Below are 17,482 nucleotides of genomic sequence, written 5' to 3'. Positions count from 1 at the left end.
TTTCCATTCTAGGCTGTTGGGTCAAATCCAGTCCAGGATGGTTGTGAGGTAAAGTTGTCACCATCTGTTGACTATTCAGTGGCACAGGTTGGGGTCTCAAGTCCAGTAGCAGTGGGCAGATATGTCTACATCACAGGCACGATGACCACCACCACATCTCGCACATATTGACCACCTGATTGGCAGTCAGAGGGGAGCAGTGTGAATGGGCACAGCACAGATGCTCTCCTCCCCTCTCCCTCATTGAGGTGGCTCCTCCATTACAGAAATGAGACATCTTGCCTGGGCTATATAGCAACTTCCACTAATGCTCTCCATGCTGAACCTGTTCCAGGGATGAGCAGGGCACCTGTAAATCTCTGGCTTGTGTTCCTGACATGTCCACATACAGGCATGAATGATGTATCTGCTGTTCATTAACAGACTAGATCCCCCATCCTTGAGTCACTTTATTCTGGTGCTTACCTAGATGACCAGCATAGTTAAACTCAAACCTAGAGTGCAAGAAACTGACATTTCAGAAGCCTGCAGTGTGTGTGATACCATGTAGAAAACTTCCCAAATCACATAGGTCTCTTTGATACAATTTGTGGCAAACTAACACTTTGTAGTCCACATAGGCCATTAACACTAATATAGAAAAAGTCTTGGTGAATCCAAAAAGTTGCAGGATAATATTTGACAATTTTAATATTGCAGTCCTGCAGTTTCGCTTCTTAATATCTTTGGGTTTGGTGGGAATCCCAATAGAAAGATTATTTTAATCAGGATAGTTTTCTTGGCTCTGATTAAGGTGTTTCAAAACAATGCTTTTAGCATTCTAAAAATCATCACCCAAAAATTGCATTTGGTAAAACGTCTTTTGTCACAAAATGTTGCACGTGTCCATGAAATGCTTGAGGTGCAGGGTATTACAAAACTGCAGTTCATTGCTAACTTGCTGGGCAGTTCCACAAGGGAAGGCAGCTTTAAGCTCTGGTGCTAGGAAAAGGAATCAGTGCAACTGCTAGTCACACTGGCCATGAACCCTGGCATGGTCAATGGCACCCATCTGGGGGCTCTGATACCCAAATTCAGAGCTCTCCCCCAAAAAAGACTGGGAGGTTGCAGATACCCTGAACTGCTCCAACCCCTCTTTGAATAAACTTTCTGTCACCAGGGAAACATGGGCATATGCTGAGATGAATACAGCCTAATAATGGGCTTTTAAAGTACCAATAGGACCTTAGTACTGTACACATTTCCCCCCCAGATAAGGAACTAGTAAATTAAAATGTTTGAGAAAGGTGATTGGATAGCTCATATGAATAGTGATGAGATATTGAGCCTTTCATCTCAACCTCACTGCTTCATGCCTTGCCCAGGTCATCTGATGGCTATTCTGTGGCCTGTGTGACGTGAACTGAGGGTCTCAGTCTAGTTTGTAGTGAATGAGTCTCTACATCACAAAACTCACCACAAATTGGCTCTCTTTTTGGCAGTATACCACCAGAGGGCTGAATGTACCTATAGGTGGATGGCCAGGCAAGCCCAGGTTGACATACTGGCGTCTATATTGGTGGGCTGGAAAAAGCTTGCAGTGTCCTATGGTCTTCTTCAGCTAAAACATGGTCTTCAGTTTCCAGGGCCATCCATGTTCAACTTTTATGAGCACCAAAATGTACTTTAAATAAAAGAGAATTGCTTACCAAGTGGGATCGTCATTTACATTGTTGTTGTGTCTTCTGAACAGTGAAGCAACTGAAGAAGTTATACATTTTGAAAACTGAACTTAAGTTGACACCAATTACCTCTCCTCATTTTAGGGTACAGGGATTCCATTCAGTGTGTTGTAGCTCAGCTACATAATTAATGTAAAGACTTAACCAAGCCTTCAGAAATTCTTTCACCCTGGGTGAATAAATTAGTTGACCAGCAAGTAACATATCATTCAGCTTTTCATTATCAGTCACCATAGTAAAGGTGGGAGAATAGATTTTGTGCTGGTAAACATTCATGTCAGTTTTACAAGTCTGAATTAACCATTTAAATTGCTGGCAGAACAAACTGAGCATTGGATTTTTTTTTTTGATTTTTTTTTTGCAGTCTACAATACAGATAAAAGCATTGCTACAAATTGCTTGCACTGCATTTTTATGGATTAAAACTAGAACTGGTCAAATTTTTTCTGTTGAAAGACTGTTTTATGATGGAACTGGGTGTTCCAATAAAGATTTGTAAGTGTCTTCTTTCCACTGACACTTTTGATTTTTAATTGAAAATCTGAACATCAAAAAACTGAAAACATTTGGTCAAAATCCCAACATTTCATTTTGGAAATATTGAAACATTTTTTCTACATTTCTGATTGAAATGAAAAATTTTGACATTCCTGTCTTGATAAGTTTCTGTTTGGCTCAGCCTAATATTAAACTGTGTCCTCCTGAGTGGCCGCAGTGCTTAATGGGAGTTGTAGTTCAGTGCTTCCTGCCACCATTTTCCTCTATGAACCAGCTACACTACAATTCTAGTCAAAATTACTATAAACAAATAAAGTTAATTGGGGTGGATTCTCTGGTGGCTTCACTGCCACTATGTTTCTATTAAACCAGCGAATAGATATTTGTTGAAACCAGGATGGCAAACTGCTAATATGGCTTTTCTTTGTTTCTTTTCCAGACTTCACAAAACCACCACTAGCACCAAAACCAAAGATTATCAGTCATCTTTCTTCCGTGGCTGTCTCCAAATTTCCTCCTTCATTGTCAAGGCCTGATATTATTCATAATCCAAACTCTATGTCTAGGGGTCCAAAACCACCCATTGCTCCCAAGCCAAAACTCTCAGCTGACACCGAGGGGAGATCCAGTGTTTATACCAACAATAACTTAAATAAAGTCACAAATGGAAAACTGATATGTCCCGATGGAGAGCTGTATGAAGGAAATCAGTGCAACATTGAGTGCTCGGAATCTGAGGCTGGTGATGAATACATCGTAGTTCCTGAAGCTCAGCTGACTGATAAAGACTGTGATGACTTTGAACATGCGCACGACCAGTGTTTAGAGTCATCTGCAGAGAATGAGGTCTTAGAAACTGCAGACGCATCAGGGGAGGAAGAGGATCATAGCATAGCTAATGACGAGGAGATCTGTAATCCAGAAATAACTGAAACCGAGGACAATGATTCTTCAGATGCTGTGGAACCAGACTCAGCTGGAGCAACAGAAATGAGAGACTGTGACAGGTCTGAAGCACTTAGTCAAGTGTCTTCAGGAGCCCTTGAAGTAGAAGATGTTGCTCCTAAGAATATGGATGAAGACGTGGACTGTGTAGATGACCCCAAAAACTATTTCAAAGGTGAGGCTGAGGAAACATTTAATAACCTCGATCTGGTAAAGGACAATAATGAGTATAACCTGGAAAACTGTAAGATTTTGAATGGAGATGAGGATTTGAAGGGCAATATCTGTGAAGACATTATTCTAACACATTTACCTGTAGATGATGAGCCAACACCAGAAGAGAATGATGAACTGCCACAAACTTTAGAAGATGAGTTATCAAACAATGACACAGAAGTGAGTCCACCAAACAATGGTGACCTGGATGATAATGCAGAGTTTGTATTAAGTACAGAAACGGAATTAGTAAATTATGGTTGTGCAAATCCTGATATAATTCCTGATGATGTTGATGAAGAAGAAACAGACATTGGGTTAGGACTGAAAGAAAATGAACCTGATGCAGAAGAGGATTTGGGAGGTTCTTTCAGTGAAGCTGCTGCTGAAGAAGAAAAAGTAAGTCCAGATAGTGACAAAGAAACAAATGTGGAAAGGGAAGACTATATAGATGATGGGTACCAAACCATTGAGATGAAGAGTGAGGAGGAAACATCAGAGACAACATGTGAGGCTAGAGAAGACTCTGAAAAAGAGGAAGAAGTGGTGAAAGCAGAGAATATAGATGATAGTTGTCAAATTGTTCCTTTTGAGAGTGAATACAATGAAGATGTCACTGAATCACCCCAAGAAAACTTAGATGAGAATTTGCAACTGGAAAGGACTTTTTTGAGTAAAGATAGCCAGCTCTCCAGCCCTCAAACTGTTAGTGAGCCAGAGCTGGAAGTGGAATCTAAACCAAATGTGTTTGTTGAAGATTGTGGTGACAATGAATGTGTCTTGGAAGAATCTGAATCAGATGAGCAAGTTCTTGAAGGCAATAAGGTCAGTCATAGTAGTTTTGAAGAAAGTTCCCCAAATCCACCTGAACAAGCATCGGTTGAGGATAAATACCATACAGCAGAAGATTTAGCTAGATGTAATCAAAGCAAATATAAAGCAGACTGTGCTAGCGAACATGAGTCTAGTGAGTATTTAGCAGTCCCTGAAGTGGTTGTTGTACCTGAGGAAGGAGAAACAACCAGTGATTCTCTAGATGATCCTTATGTGATGCCCTCAGAGAATGCAACCCCTCATGTTAGAGAAGTGGTGCCGACTGAATTAGAAGATATTCCATGTGATTACAGCATAAGAGAAGAACTAATTGTAGACACTGAAAACAACCTGCTATCCATTGATCGAAAAAGTATAGTCACTAGAACAAGGTCACTCTCTGGGAAAGTGCCTGGCTATGTGCCAGAAACTGTTCCAGAAGAAACTGGACCAGAAACGGAAGTACAGTCCTCAAATGATGACTCTCTGACTGAATATTTAACCAATAACGTACCGCTATTGGAAGGAAAACCAATGGAAGTCAATAGGGCCTTACCAGCCACGTCAAGACGCTTTATTTTATACCCACGGTCTTACTCGGTAGAAGGGAGAGATATACCAGTCTCTGTTTACAGAGAAACCGATGGCTCTACATTGGATGACAATAGAATAAAGAGAACAGAAGACAACCTCTTTTTGCCCTGTGTAATTGGTTCTTCAGGTAGCTTTTCACAGAGGAATCACCTTTCATCAAGTGGTGTGTCCACCCCATCCTCAGTTGTTGATATACCACCTCCTTTTGAACTAGCCTGTATCACCAAAAAGCCAATCACTAAAAGTTCCCCCTCACTTTTAATAGAGAACGAATCTCCTGATAAGTACACTAAGAAAAAGAAATCATCTTTTAAGAGGTTTCTCACCCTAAAATTCAAGAAGAAGACAGAAAATAAGGTCCATGTAGATGTTAATGTTTCCTCTTCAAGGTCCTCTTCAGAGTCTAGCTATCATGGGACTTCTAGGATTATGGAACTGGATAGAAGGAGCTTGAGTAGTTCACCTCAGCTAAAGTCCCATACTGGGAAGCTGCGAGCTTCTGAGTCTCCCTCTACTGTTCTTTTCTACAAGGATGGTAAAAGAAAAGGAATACCCAAAACCTTTAGTAGGAGTGTGTCGAGAGTGGAGTCCTTTGAGGATCGATCCAGACCTCCTTTCATGCCACTCCCCTTAACTAAACCTAGGTCTATTTCATTCCCTAATGCTGATACTTCTGACTATGAGAACATTCCAGCTGTGAGCTCTGATTATGAAAATATACAAATTCCTCCTCGAAGACCAACCAGAGCAGGAACTTTTACAGAATTTTTTGAAGATCCCAGTAGGGCATTATCTGCTGCTAATGAGAATGACGGCTATGTGGATATGAGCAGCTTCACAGCCTTTGAGAACAAGCAGCAAACCACAGACCAGGAAACAGAAAGGTACTGTAGTAAATTATTATGTAAGACCTGCTAGCCTTGACCAATCAAGACTTCCTCTGTTAGGTGTCATAGGCAGATCCTCCGTTTTGCTTGGCTTATTCTCCTTGTTCAGGCAATGCTTTCAAGAAAGAGTTTGGAAGAATACAAGATAAACCATTATCAGTGAAAAGAGACTAAATTAAGATGTATTGAAACTCTTTTTGTAAACACATATTAACAAACCCAGTGGAATTGGATGATCCAATTCTGGGTAGAGGACATAAGTCAAACAAAGTTCGTTTAAAAATAATCATTTTACTCTGGTGGATCTATTTTTTTATGAGCAATATTTCTGAGTTCTTGTTTGAATGGAATTTATTACAGATACAAACTATCTTAGTGGGTCCTGGAATCTCTGCTTTCATTTCATCATTCTTGCCAATTTCCATATGCAACATTGTGTACTTAATTTATCCTTCAAAGTACAGCAATTAAATATGGACCAAAAAATGCCAAGCAAACCAGGACCTAATCTGAACAGTTTATACATTTATTAAATTGCTTAAAAGTCTTTCATTATGGAGTTTTGGCAGCATCTGACTTCTGAATGAATTACATAAATGGTTTGTCTGAAACTGCATGTGTTGCATTTTGTGAATTTTGAGCTTTGCTGTAACTATTTGTTCTAGTGTGACTCTATTTGGGACCATCTGTCTTCTCCTTGATATTCCACCATAACCTCCCTATTAGCATTTTATAATCAAGCCAATGGGGTGAGACTAGCGTAAAGGAGAAGGGAATTTAATCCACTGGCTCCATTTAGAACAGGTAACAGGGAAAACAAAGGAAAAGCAACTGAATGACAAATCTGGGGTGAATGAAATGAGTCTTCCAACCGTGTTTTAAATGTACCTTTTGTTCTTTCCCCCCTGAGCTGTTTCACACTCATGTTTCACTTTTTCATGAAATGTGTATTTTCAAATCTCCTCCTCCCAAACATTTTGCATGGGGCAGGAATTCAAAATATTAACTGCTTGGGGAAGCTCACATTAGTCAGATCTCACTAATGAGCCGCTAGTCATTTTCCTTTCAGCAGCTCCATTTCCATTGACAAAACTGACATTTGCTTTGCAACTGGGCCATTTGTTTGTATCAGAGACATACCACCCATTTTGGGTTATTCTTTAAGGTAAAAATATCGAACTACGTAAATTGCTATGACTTAGACATATTTGTTTCCAGGGGAAAAGCCAATCAGAACTGGCTCAAGGAAGTCTCAAGGTCAAGGCTTGAACATGATATTTCATGTTGTTTTTTGTGTATGCTGTTTCTGCTGCTAGGGGAGAAATGAAAATTGGGCATTCCTAAATAGCCCCTTTCTCAGTAGAAGGCTGTTTGGGAAGCAGAGATGTGCATGTTGCTAACAAGTTTTTATTGAGCTTCATTCATGTATTCAGTGCTGTACAAAATGGAAAAAGACCATGCCCAAAATGGATTATCAAAATGGATAAACAATATAGTTCAGTTACACAATGCCCTGGGTTAGAACAGAATAGTCTAATCTCAAAACAGGGTAATTATACATATTGTGTGTGTGTGTGTGTGTATGTGTGTGTGTGTGTGTGTATGTGTGTGTGTATGTATATATAGTTAAAATGTTGCTTCTTAAAATGGACTTCAAGGGACCTAAACCTTAGAATATGGAATCATACGAGAAGTAACCCTGCCACAGAAAACCTCATGATGCTATTAACATAAAATTCCTGGCCTACTTTTATTATGATGCTTATTTCACTCATCTGAGACCCTGACTTCTTTGATACAGCACATATGTAACACATGTGGCACTTCCTGTCCTCACTATATTCACCTACATGGTGTTGGTAGCTAGCATCGGTCAGTATATTGGTGAAGGGCTACATATTTGATGAATGAACCAGTGCAAATCTCATTAAAGTTTCAATTAACAGAATTTGAAGAGTTTATAGAATTATAATGATCCGGAAACCACCACGTTCTGAATGTTTGTGATTGGGTGGGGGGCATTGAAACTGACGGATGAGAAGATTCACTTTTTAATTTTAATACGTAAAAGAAAAACCTTATGGAATAGATTTAAACCAATAATTTTTAATTAAATGCAATCAAATTTCTAGAAAGAGCTCAATAATGCAAGTCTGCTAGAAATACATCATATCTTACAATTACCATTGCGAGGCTAGTGCTTGCAATATTGTCCCCTGATGGGCAGTTACTGTAGATCCCCCAAATTTAGCTATGTGGTATTAATAATTCAAATCCGATTCAGAAATGCAACAATACAGATGGTCATTAGCACGCTGCGCTGTGGGGAAAAGAGTGAGTTAGCCGTATGTGGAATCAGCCTTTAGGCCCCTCAAACCCCCTTACCCATGAACCCTTCCTGATTTGGGCAGCCAAGAAATGTAAATTTCAGCTTTCACTTAGTTTTTAGAAAGGAAGAGTCCAGTCCTTTCCTTTTGTAGAGATGGCCTTGAAAATGTAAACGGATGTAAAACAACAGCTAGCATGGAAAGGAACATTCAGCTGGGCTCCGCATCTGCAGTAGGAAGCTGCTCTGGCCTAAGCATCCCCTTGCCACCTACACACACATTTTGGGCTAGATCACTGATGCTAATGGAGCTATGCCTATTTACAACTAGCTAAAGATATGGCCTGTTAAGGAAAACAAATTAATTACGTTTGGGGTGTATCCCAAAGAACCATTTCATTTGCCTTGCCCAGAGGGCACCATGTGGTGTGATAATGGTCGAAAAGAAACTGCTATTTTGGGGGAGGGAAACAGGCACAGCAAACACTTGTTTCATAGGCTGTCTCCAGTCACAAAACTTCAGGAGAAACAGAAGGGTGCCTTTGCCACAGTTTTTAGAGTGATGGCAGGAAAATGGGGCAGTTAAGCATCTGCCAGAACTGCATTTCCATCATAACCTTCCTGTTACCGGGGTTTATCACTTGACTCCAAGAAATTTGCTAGGCCCAAATAGTCCCTTCTGCTTCTCTGCTCAAACAGTTAGAGGGAAGCAAAAGGAAGATATCAGCAGCCCCATATAGTGTGCTTTCACCTGGGAGTTCAGACTTCCTGGGAGGAGATGAGCTGGGAAGACGCTGCTGTCCCTCCTGGGCATTGACCACCCAAAAGTCCACAGGGTTCCCATCCACAATGGTGATCCATTCTGCACACAGTGAGCCATAGTTAGAGGACTGGGGGTAGCCAGCAGCAGGGACTATATGGGACAGGAGTCCTGAGGTTGTGGTGCTAAGTGGTCCAAGGAATGGTGTGGAGACCCAGTGCCTCTGTGCAGATGGCCCAAGGCCCATGGCATTTCCCAGTAGGTCTCACGATATATATGAGGGTTTAGAAGGCGAAGCACCAATCCTCTGATGGGACAGTTTGGAACAAAGTCCAGGTTCCTTTCCACAGATGTCTTTATGGAAGGGGACAATCTGGTCATCCATTTGCTCAGCTAGTGGCACATTCCTCTCTCAGTGAACATATGTATCCCTCTCACATACATGGTGTGGGGAGCCCACAGAGTTTGAGCCTGGGAGTAAATCTATCTACAGGTCTTTAGGAGAAAGTTGGGGCCACAGGAAGGCTTACATGAATAAGGCAAGTGGGATTTGGCCTTTGATTTGACCGATCCAGACTGGGCATTTGTTCAGTGATCAGCGAGCAACGTGGCTGAGCTAAAACCTAAAACATTTAAACTGGATACAATATTTAACATTGCAAAGCACCAACAGCTCACGTGCAGTCACTGCCCAGTAAAGAAATTTCACATGGATTTTCCCCACAAATACTGACTGCACATACATGCTGTACTTGTGCCACAATAAGTACACACACAAGGGCTCTGTCAGCTCAAGTAGATCCAAAAATCTAAAATTTATAAAGTGCCAGATTCCAAAGTTCCATGCTAGGTAGGGCTGTTATGGTCTACCCGGCACTTAAATTACATTTAAAATAAACCAGATCTAACATTACATTTGAACAATTGGTTTTAACAGCTAAAAAGAACACACAGTTTTTAATTTCTTCCATACTTGTTCATTTCCATAGGAGATTCCCCTGACACACACACACTTTTTTTTTTATCTATACAGTGGATTTAGTGGTGGTGACAGGTACAGGACTGATAGCCCTGCAGAGTGAAGTCCTCTAGCAAGAGACATGAGGCACAATGGGCAGTAGAAATGCACACTTGCCCCACTCCACCTAGATAGGAATAGGGATCAACAATGGGGTGAGAAGGCACTTTAATCTCCAGAATATATTTATTCCTCTGCCTCCAGGATGAATCTACCGACAGAGGGTCTAACCAATTAGTGCCACTGGTGATGGTGGCTTTGTGGTACAGACACTTGCTGCTAGGAAGTGGACTGAAACCATCATCTCCATTTCATGTAGGTCACCAAGCAGCTATCAAATGGTACAAATGGTTAGTCACTTGCTGTCTGGGGGCAGATTCAAATCCGCAAGCTAGGGGTGATAGGCTCCAGATCTCATTGGTGAGGCCCCAAACCATCTAATCACTTTTTTCCCCTTTCCTTTTTGTAAGGAATACTAAAAAGGCTCAAAGAAAAGTCACACAAAAATATACTTAGAAGGTGAAATTCACTCCATTGAAGAGGGCCTGGTTAACAGCCTGTGCACCTTAAAATGCACTTAAAAGAGGGGAGATTAATCTAAGCCACGGAGGTGAATTTCACCCAACTAGCATTCAGAACCTAGTTTTGACCAATAATCGGGAAGCTGTATCCTCAGCACTCCGTGTTGTTCCTTGAAATTGCCAGCACATATGTCATATAAGAGAAAATCACTCTCACTTCGGAGACTGAGTGCGGTGTCCACATGCAGTATGCTAAGGCTAAAGTGCAGGTAGAGAGATAATACATGCAATGGATGGTCCAGTGTAAGTGATGTACATTTTGAAACAGCCAAACCAAGGAAAGGATGATCAGTGTTTGTGTATTGAAGTGGAGCAAGAAACCTACTGGAATTCTATAGATCATTTGCCTAATAATAAATACAGTGAATCACTATTGTTGATATAGCAGAGAGGTGCACAATATGTTAGTGTATGTAACACACTAGCTAGCTTGTAAACAGAATGTTCTTAGAAAACATTTCAAAGGGACACCGTTGAGACGGTCAGGTCAGAACTGTGCCATGCCAGATACTAGAGAGATGAGGGATAGATGTGCAGACTATGGGAGGCAGCCATGAAAGTAACTGGAATGGGCATCTCAATGCTTTTATTCACACTTTTACCATCAGCTCTTTATCTGATACATAGCCAGACCTCCAATTCAGCTCTTCTCTGCAATTATTGTTAATCAAATTTATTACGGCAGTGCCTCAGGGCCAGCCAAGAATGAGGCTCCACTGAGCTAGGCATTGTACATAAGAACAGCCATACTGGATCAGACCAAAGGTCCACCTAGCCCAGTATCCTGTATACCGATAGTGGCCAATGCCAGGTGCACCAGAGGGAATGAACGGAACAGGTAATCATCAAGTGATCCATCCCCTGTTGCCCGTACCCAGCTTCTGGCAAACAGAGACTAGGAACACCATCCCTGTCCATCCTGACTAATAGCCATTGATGAGCCTATCCTACATGAACTTATCTAGTTCTTTTTAAAACCCTGTTATAGTCTTGGCCTTCACAACAGCCATTGGCAAGATTGACTGTGTGTTGTGTGAACAAATACTTCCTTTTGTTTGTTTTAAACCTGCAATCTATTAATTTCATTTGGTGACCCCTAGTTCTTGTGTTATGTACAACCACAGTAGACAGTCCCTGCCCCCAAGAGCTTGTAACATAAATAAATAGACAAGACAGACACAGGCAGGGGGAAAAGGTAGAACTCACAAGCAGTGTGAACAATGTGGTAGCAGCAAATGTCATGTTAGTTACACAGGGTTGTGGGGATTGGATGGGTTACTTACAAAGATTTCAGCTAAAAGAGAAGGGAAGGGAGGTGAGAGGAGGGAAGCAGGGCAGAAGAGAATAAGTGGGGCAGATGTGGAGTGAACTCTCAACTCAGACTAGCCATATACTAAAAGTTAGACAAGTACATTGCCTAACTGGAGCCTCAATAAAGTCCACGTGCGGATGAGAATTTTGCCTGGTGATCAGAGGAGGAGGGTCCCGCAAGAGGAAACGTTCAATGTATGCCAGTACACACGTCCCTGTGAATGTGCAGCACCGGGCTACTGTAGGGTTGTTGAAATCCAGCAAAGAGCAGGCCACTTGCGTAAAGTGAGTAAAGTGGAGCCTAGACCCAGGGTCATTCTCTGGATTTTTTTTTTTAATTAATCAAATAAACCAGATTTACAGCTGTAATTTTGTTACTTTCTTCTCTTTCTTTTTTCATTAGCAACACATTTGAAACAAATTCATTTAATTTTTAAAATAGATCAAAGCCCCTTAACACAGATTTAATCCCCAAGCCTGATAGACTGATGCTTTTGAACACGTGCACTACGTCTATAATATGCATGCTCTTTCTTCATTACTGGCATCTGAAATTTTGTCTATTTGGCAGCCTAATGTTTGCACATTCAGGCTGTCGGTCAAGTAAATGTAGCTCCAACAGTGGCCCATAAACAGCTTGCTTCCCTAGAAAAAGGGATGAAAGCTGTTTACAGGAGTGAGGTCTGTTTTACTGCTTTTGTGAACAGACACAGTACAGTTGAACTTCTTCCAAGAATATAACACAACTGGAAAAGGTTTCCATGGAGTGTATTTTGGATATGTTGGAAATCTCCTCTTTATGATTTGTAGGTTAAAGATCCCTCAGATTTAAACATTGTGGGAAAAAATCTGATCTTAGCATTGATCAAACAGCATTGATTTCAATGGAGTTTACATCAGCATCACAGAGATCAGAATCTGTCCCTGTTTCTTCAGAAAAAGGCTCTCTCTTCTGATTATAAACCAGAGCACGTTTTTTACTTGAAAAATATAGTTGCATTTTATTCTTTAAAAAGTTTTGTCTTTCAATAACATTTTAAGAACATAGGACTTCCCTCCACTCCTGTGCTTTCTGGCCAACCCGCTTATACTTGGGCCACCTCCTCCTCTGCTGCATTTGTTTTAACTGATTGGATCTGCAGTAGCAGGTGGATGGGTCTGTAGAAGCTGGCAGAAGCGAGTGGGGCGGGAAGCAGAGTGGTTACACACTGCAAAGCCGCAGATATTCCATCTGTTGTGGGTTTAGCTGTGCTGCTCCCCAAACTTACTGGCTGCCCAGTGTAGCCCTAGAAGTCACTGACTTCAGAGGCGATGGCTCTAAGCAAGTTGTTGTTATTAAAGGTGAATGTGGCGAGGAAGTCAAAAGCTCTCTACTACAGAGGCAATTGTTAATAATTGAGGCAGGTTGTTTCTCACGGGGGACAGAGAAGGGGGAATGGCTTGCAACCACAGATTTGTTGTCTTAAAAGCTTAATTATGCTGCTCCTTCCTTGAGCATACAGGGTAAAGATGTTAATCAAATAGGGTTAGGGGGGATTTTTGCCCATGGTTCAGTTCCAGGAGCAGAGGTTACCTGTTAGCGTTAAGTGAGCGTATCTTGGGTTCTCCTTACTGTTGCCCTGCGCATGAATATCCCACATCCACACGGTCTTTCTTTTCTTATTACAAGATGCAAACACAGAGTCCCTGCCCAGAAGCATTGACAGCATAAACAGACAATATAGACAAAGGAGAGGAGGAGGAGAAAGAGAGGAGCAGTGATCTGACCAAGGCTACACACAGCTGGTCCAGGGCCCAGCTGGGACTTGAACCCCAGCCTCTGTATTTTAAAATGGAATTAGTGCTGGTGACAGGTGCAGGATTGGTAGCCCTGGAGAATGAAGCCCTGAGCTGTAGAACAAGGGCATGTGAACTATCTACTAGACCACACTGCCTCCTCTCAGGTATGCATTTGCCGGATACTGCTATTGTCTTGGATGTAATGCACAAATTCATTTTAAGGACAAACTCCTGGATCCCAACACCAAGCCACGTGTCTGGGCTATTTCATAGAGGATCTCCGCAGGGGTGGGAAAGAAAAAAGCATTTCCCTTCTATGACAGCAGCACAGCTGATGTCCAGCCACCACTACTGCCAGATGATCCCACACCAAGGGAAGAATAGCTAGTGGATCTATACAGCTGTGCATTCAGTGGCACCAGCCACCCTTACCCCCACTGCAACCCTGTGTGGTGTGGTGCAGTGCAAGAATTCTCCAGAGAACAGTGCTCTGTGGTACACAAAGAGTGTGGACTACTCAAGGCTAGCCTGGCTCCTGTCACCAGTTTTCTGCAACAGTTTCACCGAGCAAGGGCTCTCTGTGGCTGAGGAGGAGGGGCAGGATCTGACCAAACAGAAATGATCACTAGTTGCTAATGTATTTGCTGCCCACAGAGGATCAAGCCAGCGTAGGCTCCTCAGTAAATTAGTAGCAGATGGACTAAGCAGGTAATGCAATTGTCTACCATTTGAAGGAGGCTTGTATGTGATTAGCAGAAGGAGAAAGTCCCATCAGCCACAGGTGGCTCAAAGGATCAATTCTGACTGAACAAAAAGGGTGTGGCTGGGCAACATGCTGCTGTTTCCTGCCTCATACTTAGATTATTTGTTCTGTAGTTGTACAGCACCTAGCACAGTGTGGTCCTGGGTCTATGACTAGGGTTCCTAGGTGCTAGAGCAATACAAATAACTACTACTACTACATGGGAGAACTGAGCTGGAGCATCACTTGGGGCTTCTATTTCCTGGACTAACAGAGAACAAGCAATCAGTTTGGTTGAAACATGATCTCTGTCTCTGAAGGTGAAAACTGCCCCAGCATGGACTGGGCAGATAATGGAAGGACAGAAACTCTGATCTTAAAGGGAACCGCCTGCCTTTTTTGTGACTGTGGTTCACAACTCTGGTGAGAGCAAAAAGGGCAGTAGTGGCAAATGAGAGGAGTAATATCAGAGCTACATAGGGAGAAGTCAAAGTTCCAGCTCAAAGGGCTGGGCCTGCTACACACTCAGGAGCCCAGGGCCAATCTTCCAGCAAAGAGAGAGAACTAGAGCTTGGGATTTGTGTTTGTGAGTCACTTCCCCAGGAAGAGTCAGCTCAGATAGAGCAGCTGGTTTCCAGGGTGGTCTCAGGTTTTCCAGCTGCGCAGGCTGAAGCACAAGGGAGCCAAGAGACTTGCTAAAGTTACATGAGGAAGCAGTGAGCCCAGCTAGAGTTTAAAGAAGGTTTGGTTGGGTTTTGCCTTCCTTATTTTCCTCTGGGCATTCTCTTCTGATTGGGGGGGGGGGGGGGGGGGGGGGGACACTTGATGCACCCTCAGCTCATGCTCACCCCATCTCCTCTCTTCACCACCATTTAAAATGTGAACAGAGAAATTAAGCAGCCATTTTTGGAGAAAAGTCTCCCATATTGTCCTCCCTTCTTTCTCAAGAGCAGCATTACTAGTAGGAAATTCTACCTATAAATAAATAAGTATAAGCTAAGCCTATTTCTCTGCCTCTAGTCATCTGCTGTACCATCAAGCTAGCTACTTTGTGTCCATGAAGTGCTGAGAGAGAGCTTCCCAAGATGGAGGATGGTTTTTTATAGGGGAAGCCCTGCCCATGGGTAGGGACTATGTTAATTAGGGAGTGGATTGCTTCTGAGAGGAATGGAGCTGGGATGCCCTAAGGAAGTTCCAGCCCTTAAAGCAAAGTAGCTCCTCAGGCTCTGCAGAAGGTTAGGCAAGGGAGAAACAAGGCATATTAGGTTGCTCTAAGCTGTTTTTAAAAATATATATGGAGCTTTTCCTGCATTCTTGCTTTCTGTGATTTTTATAGCATGCTGCACCTGTAGCACTGTGCTGTGGATATTCCAGTACCACACAGCCCAATGGGCTATTTTACGTTTGTCCAGCAGAGAAACCACCACCTCCAACAGGCTACAGGAAGACATTTTTAGTAGCTACTTTGTGAGGTGGCTGTGCAGCTCCTCAGTGGGTCAGCCAGGCTGTCCTTGTGCTGATCTTGGGATGATGGTTGTGCTCAAATCTCCCCCTTTCTGTGCTTCATTGAGACTTCTCCAGGGACAGTGCTCACATTACCTTCTGGGATGCTTTGGAGCAGGATGCTCCATACTGACAAGAGCCCAAGGGCTGCTCATGTATAATGCAGGGCATGCAAGGATCAATTTGGTGAAAGGAAGGCTAGTTAGAAGGGCAGGGTGCTACTCTAGGAGTTAGGAGACTTCTGGTTAATCCCTACCATATTACTGGCTCCCTCTGTGACCTTAGGCAAGTTTCTTAGTCTGTCTGTGCTGCACTTCCCAGTTGTAAAATGGTGAGAATGTTTCCGTAGCTCTCAGGGGTGCTGTCAGGCTAAATAAATTACAGTTTGGGAGGTGCCCAGATGCTAGGGTGATAGAAGACCAGTATCCTAGACAGGCTTATTTCAGGTGCGATGTGGATAGTCTTATAGTTGGGACTCCAGGGGTCTGTGTTCAATTTCTGCCTCTACTCCAAACTTCCTATGTGACCCTAGACAAGTCATGAGATCTCTCTGTGCCTCAATTTCCCTTCTGTAAAACCTCCATTAAGATGGTGGGGATGGGACAAGTTCATTAGTGTTTGTGAGGTGCTCAGATACTAAGCTGATAGGGGTGCTATATATACCTAGATAGATGCAAGGGTGATTCCTACTGAAGACACTTTTGTGCCATTCATATGGGACCCTTGCTATTTTGGAGGCCCAAATAATACAAAATATGGACAGGAAAACCAACCTGGACCTTGCAAACCTGTTAGGACCTCAAGATGCAAATATCACCAAAGTTGGGCCTGTTGGGGGTCTGGGAATGGAAGAAAGCTCTGTAAACAGAGACTATAGCTTAGTGTACTTCAAGGAAGGGAAGCAGGGTTTGGTGTTAGGTCCAGAGTGGGGTGGAGAAAGAGGCAGATTTCAATTTGGAGTCAGTGGAGGGAGAGGACGCAAAACAATGCAAGAAGGAAACCTCAGAAGATTTAGATCAGCTGTTGAACTTTTGGGGATTCATCCGAACCAAACTTTTTGAGGTTCACCCATTGCAATCCAGGTTCCCAGTGCTTTACGCTGACCATCAGACCACACACAGCCTCCTATTTAAACCCCTGACAATAGATATGGTCAGCTCAGAAATGAGTCACATTTTTCCTTCAATTTACTTTAAAGTTGTTTGAAATGCCACTGGGAGTTAGAAGGTGATGGCATTAACACAGGATTTCCAGCTGCTCAGCGTGAAGAGCAGTCTGCATGGAGAGAGAATCCTTCCATACTCCGAGATGGGCAAAAATTGTGCCTCTGCCTTGTATTGGATGTAAAAAAATAGAGGGAACATTGCTATGTAGTGTAGATACTTTGCAAATACAAACTATGTATGGTCCTGGAGGTGAAATTTGTACCTACCCAATGTGATGAAGTGTCTTTGATTATATCATCAAAAAGAACCCCTTTCGGGGTGTTACTTCTCAAAACATGATGCCCTTTAAGATGTTATAAATTATTCTTTGCATAGGCCAGGAGACCACAAGTGGGAAATGCAAAACCCAGAGCCAGGTGAATTTGAGGCAACTATTTGGATGCAATAGCAGGTGAGCTTTGCAGATGAAATGCAACACTGGCATATTGCATTGTAATGCTTTAAAGGTGTAAAATCCAGCACAAGTCCCACATACCACTTAAGTCTTCATTTGAGCCCTTAAGTGCTCATTAGCCCTTCAGAGAGCACCTTGAGCTTATCTATAAATGTACAATTTAATAGA

The 17,482-nt window shown here is 42.4% G+C and overlaps 1 protein-coding gene across 2 annotated transcripts in view; it reads left to right on the top strand.

Moving 5' to 3' along the window:
• Window positions 1-17,482, top strand: part of FGD5 (FYVE, RhoGEF and PH domain containing 5) — a 153,042-nt gene that overhangs the window by 12,681 nt on the left and 122,879 nt on the right. For both annotated transcript variants that reach the window (XM_045022692.1, XM_045022691.1), the window contains exon 2: window positions 2,659-5,671. In XM_045022692.1, coding sequence (XP_044878627.1) covers window positions 2,659-5,671 — 3,013 coding nt within the window. The remainder of the gene's footprint in view (window positions 1-2,658; window positions 5,672-17,482) is intronic.

The sequence above is a fragment of the Mauremys mutica genome, chromosome 7 (genome assembly GCF_020497125.1).
Source record: "Mauremys mutica isolate MM-2020 ecotype Southern chromosome 7, ASM2049712v1, whole genome shotgun sequence".
In the NCBI taxonomy this organism is placed as follows: Eukaryota; Metazoa; Chordata; order Testudines; family Geoemydidae; genus Mauremys; species Mauremys mutica.
This window is presented reverse-complemented; position numbering and strand designations above follow the sequence as displayed.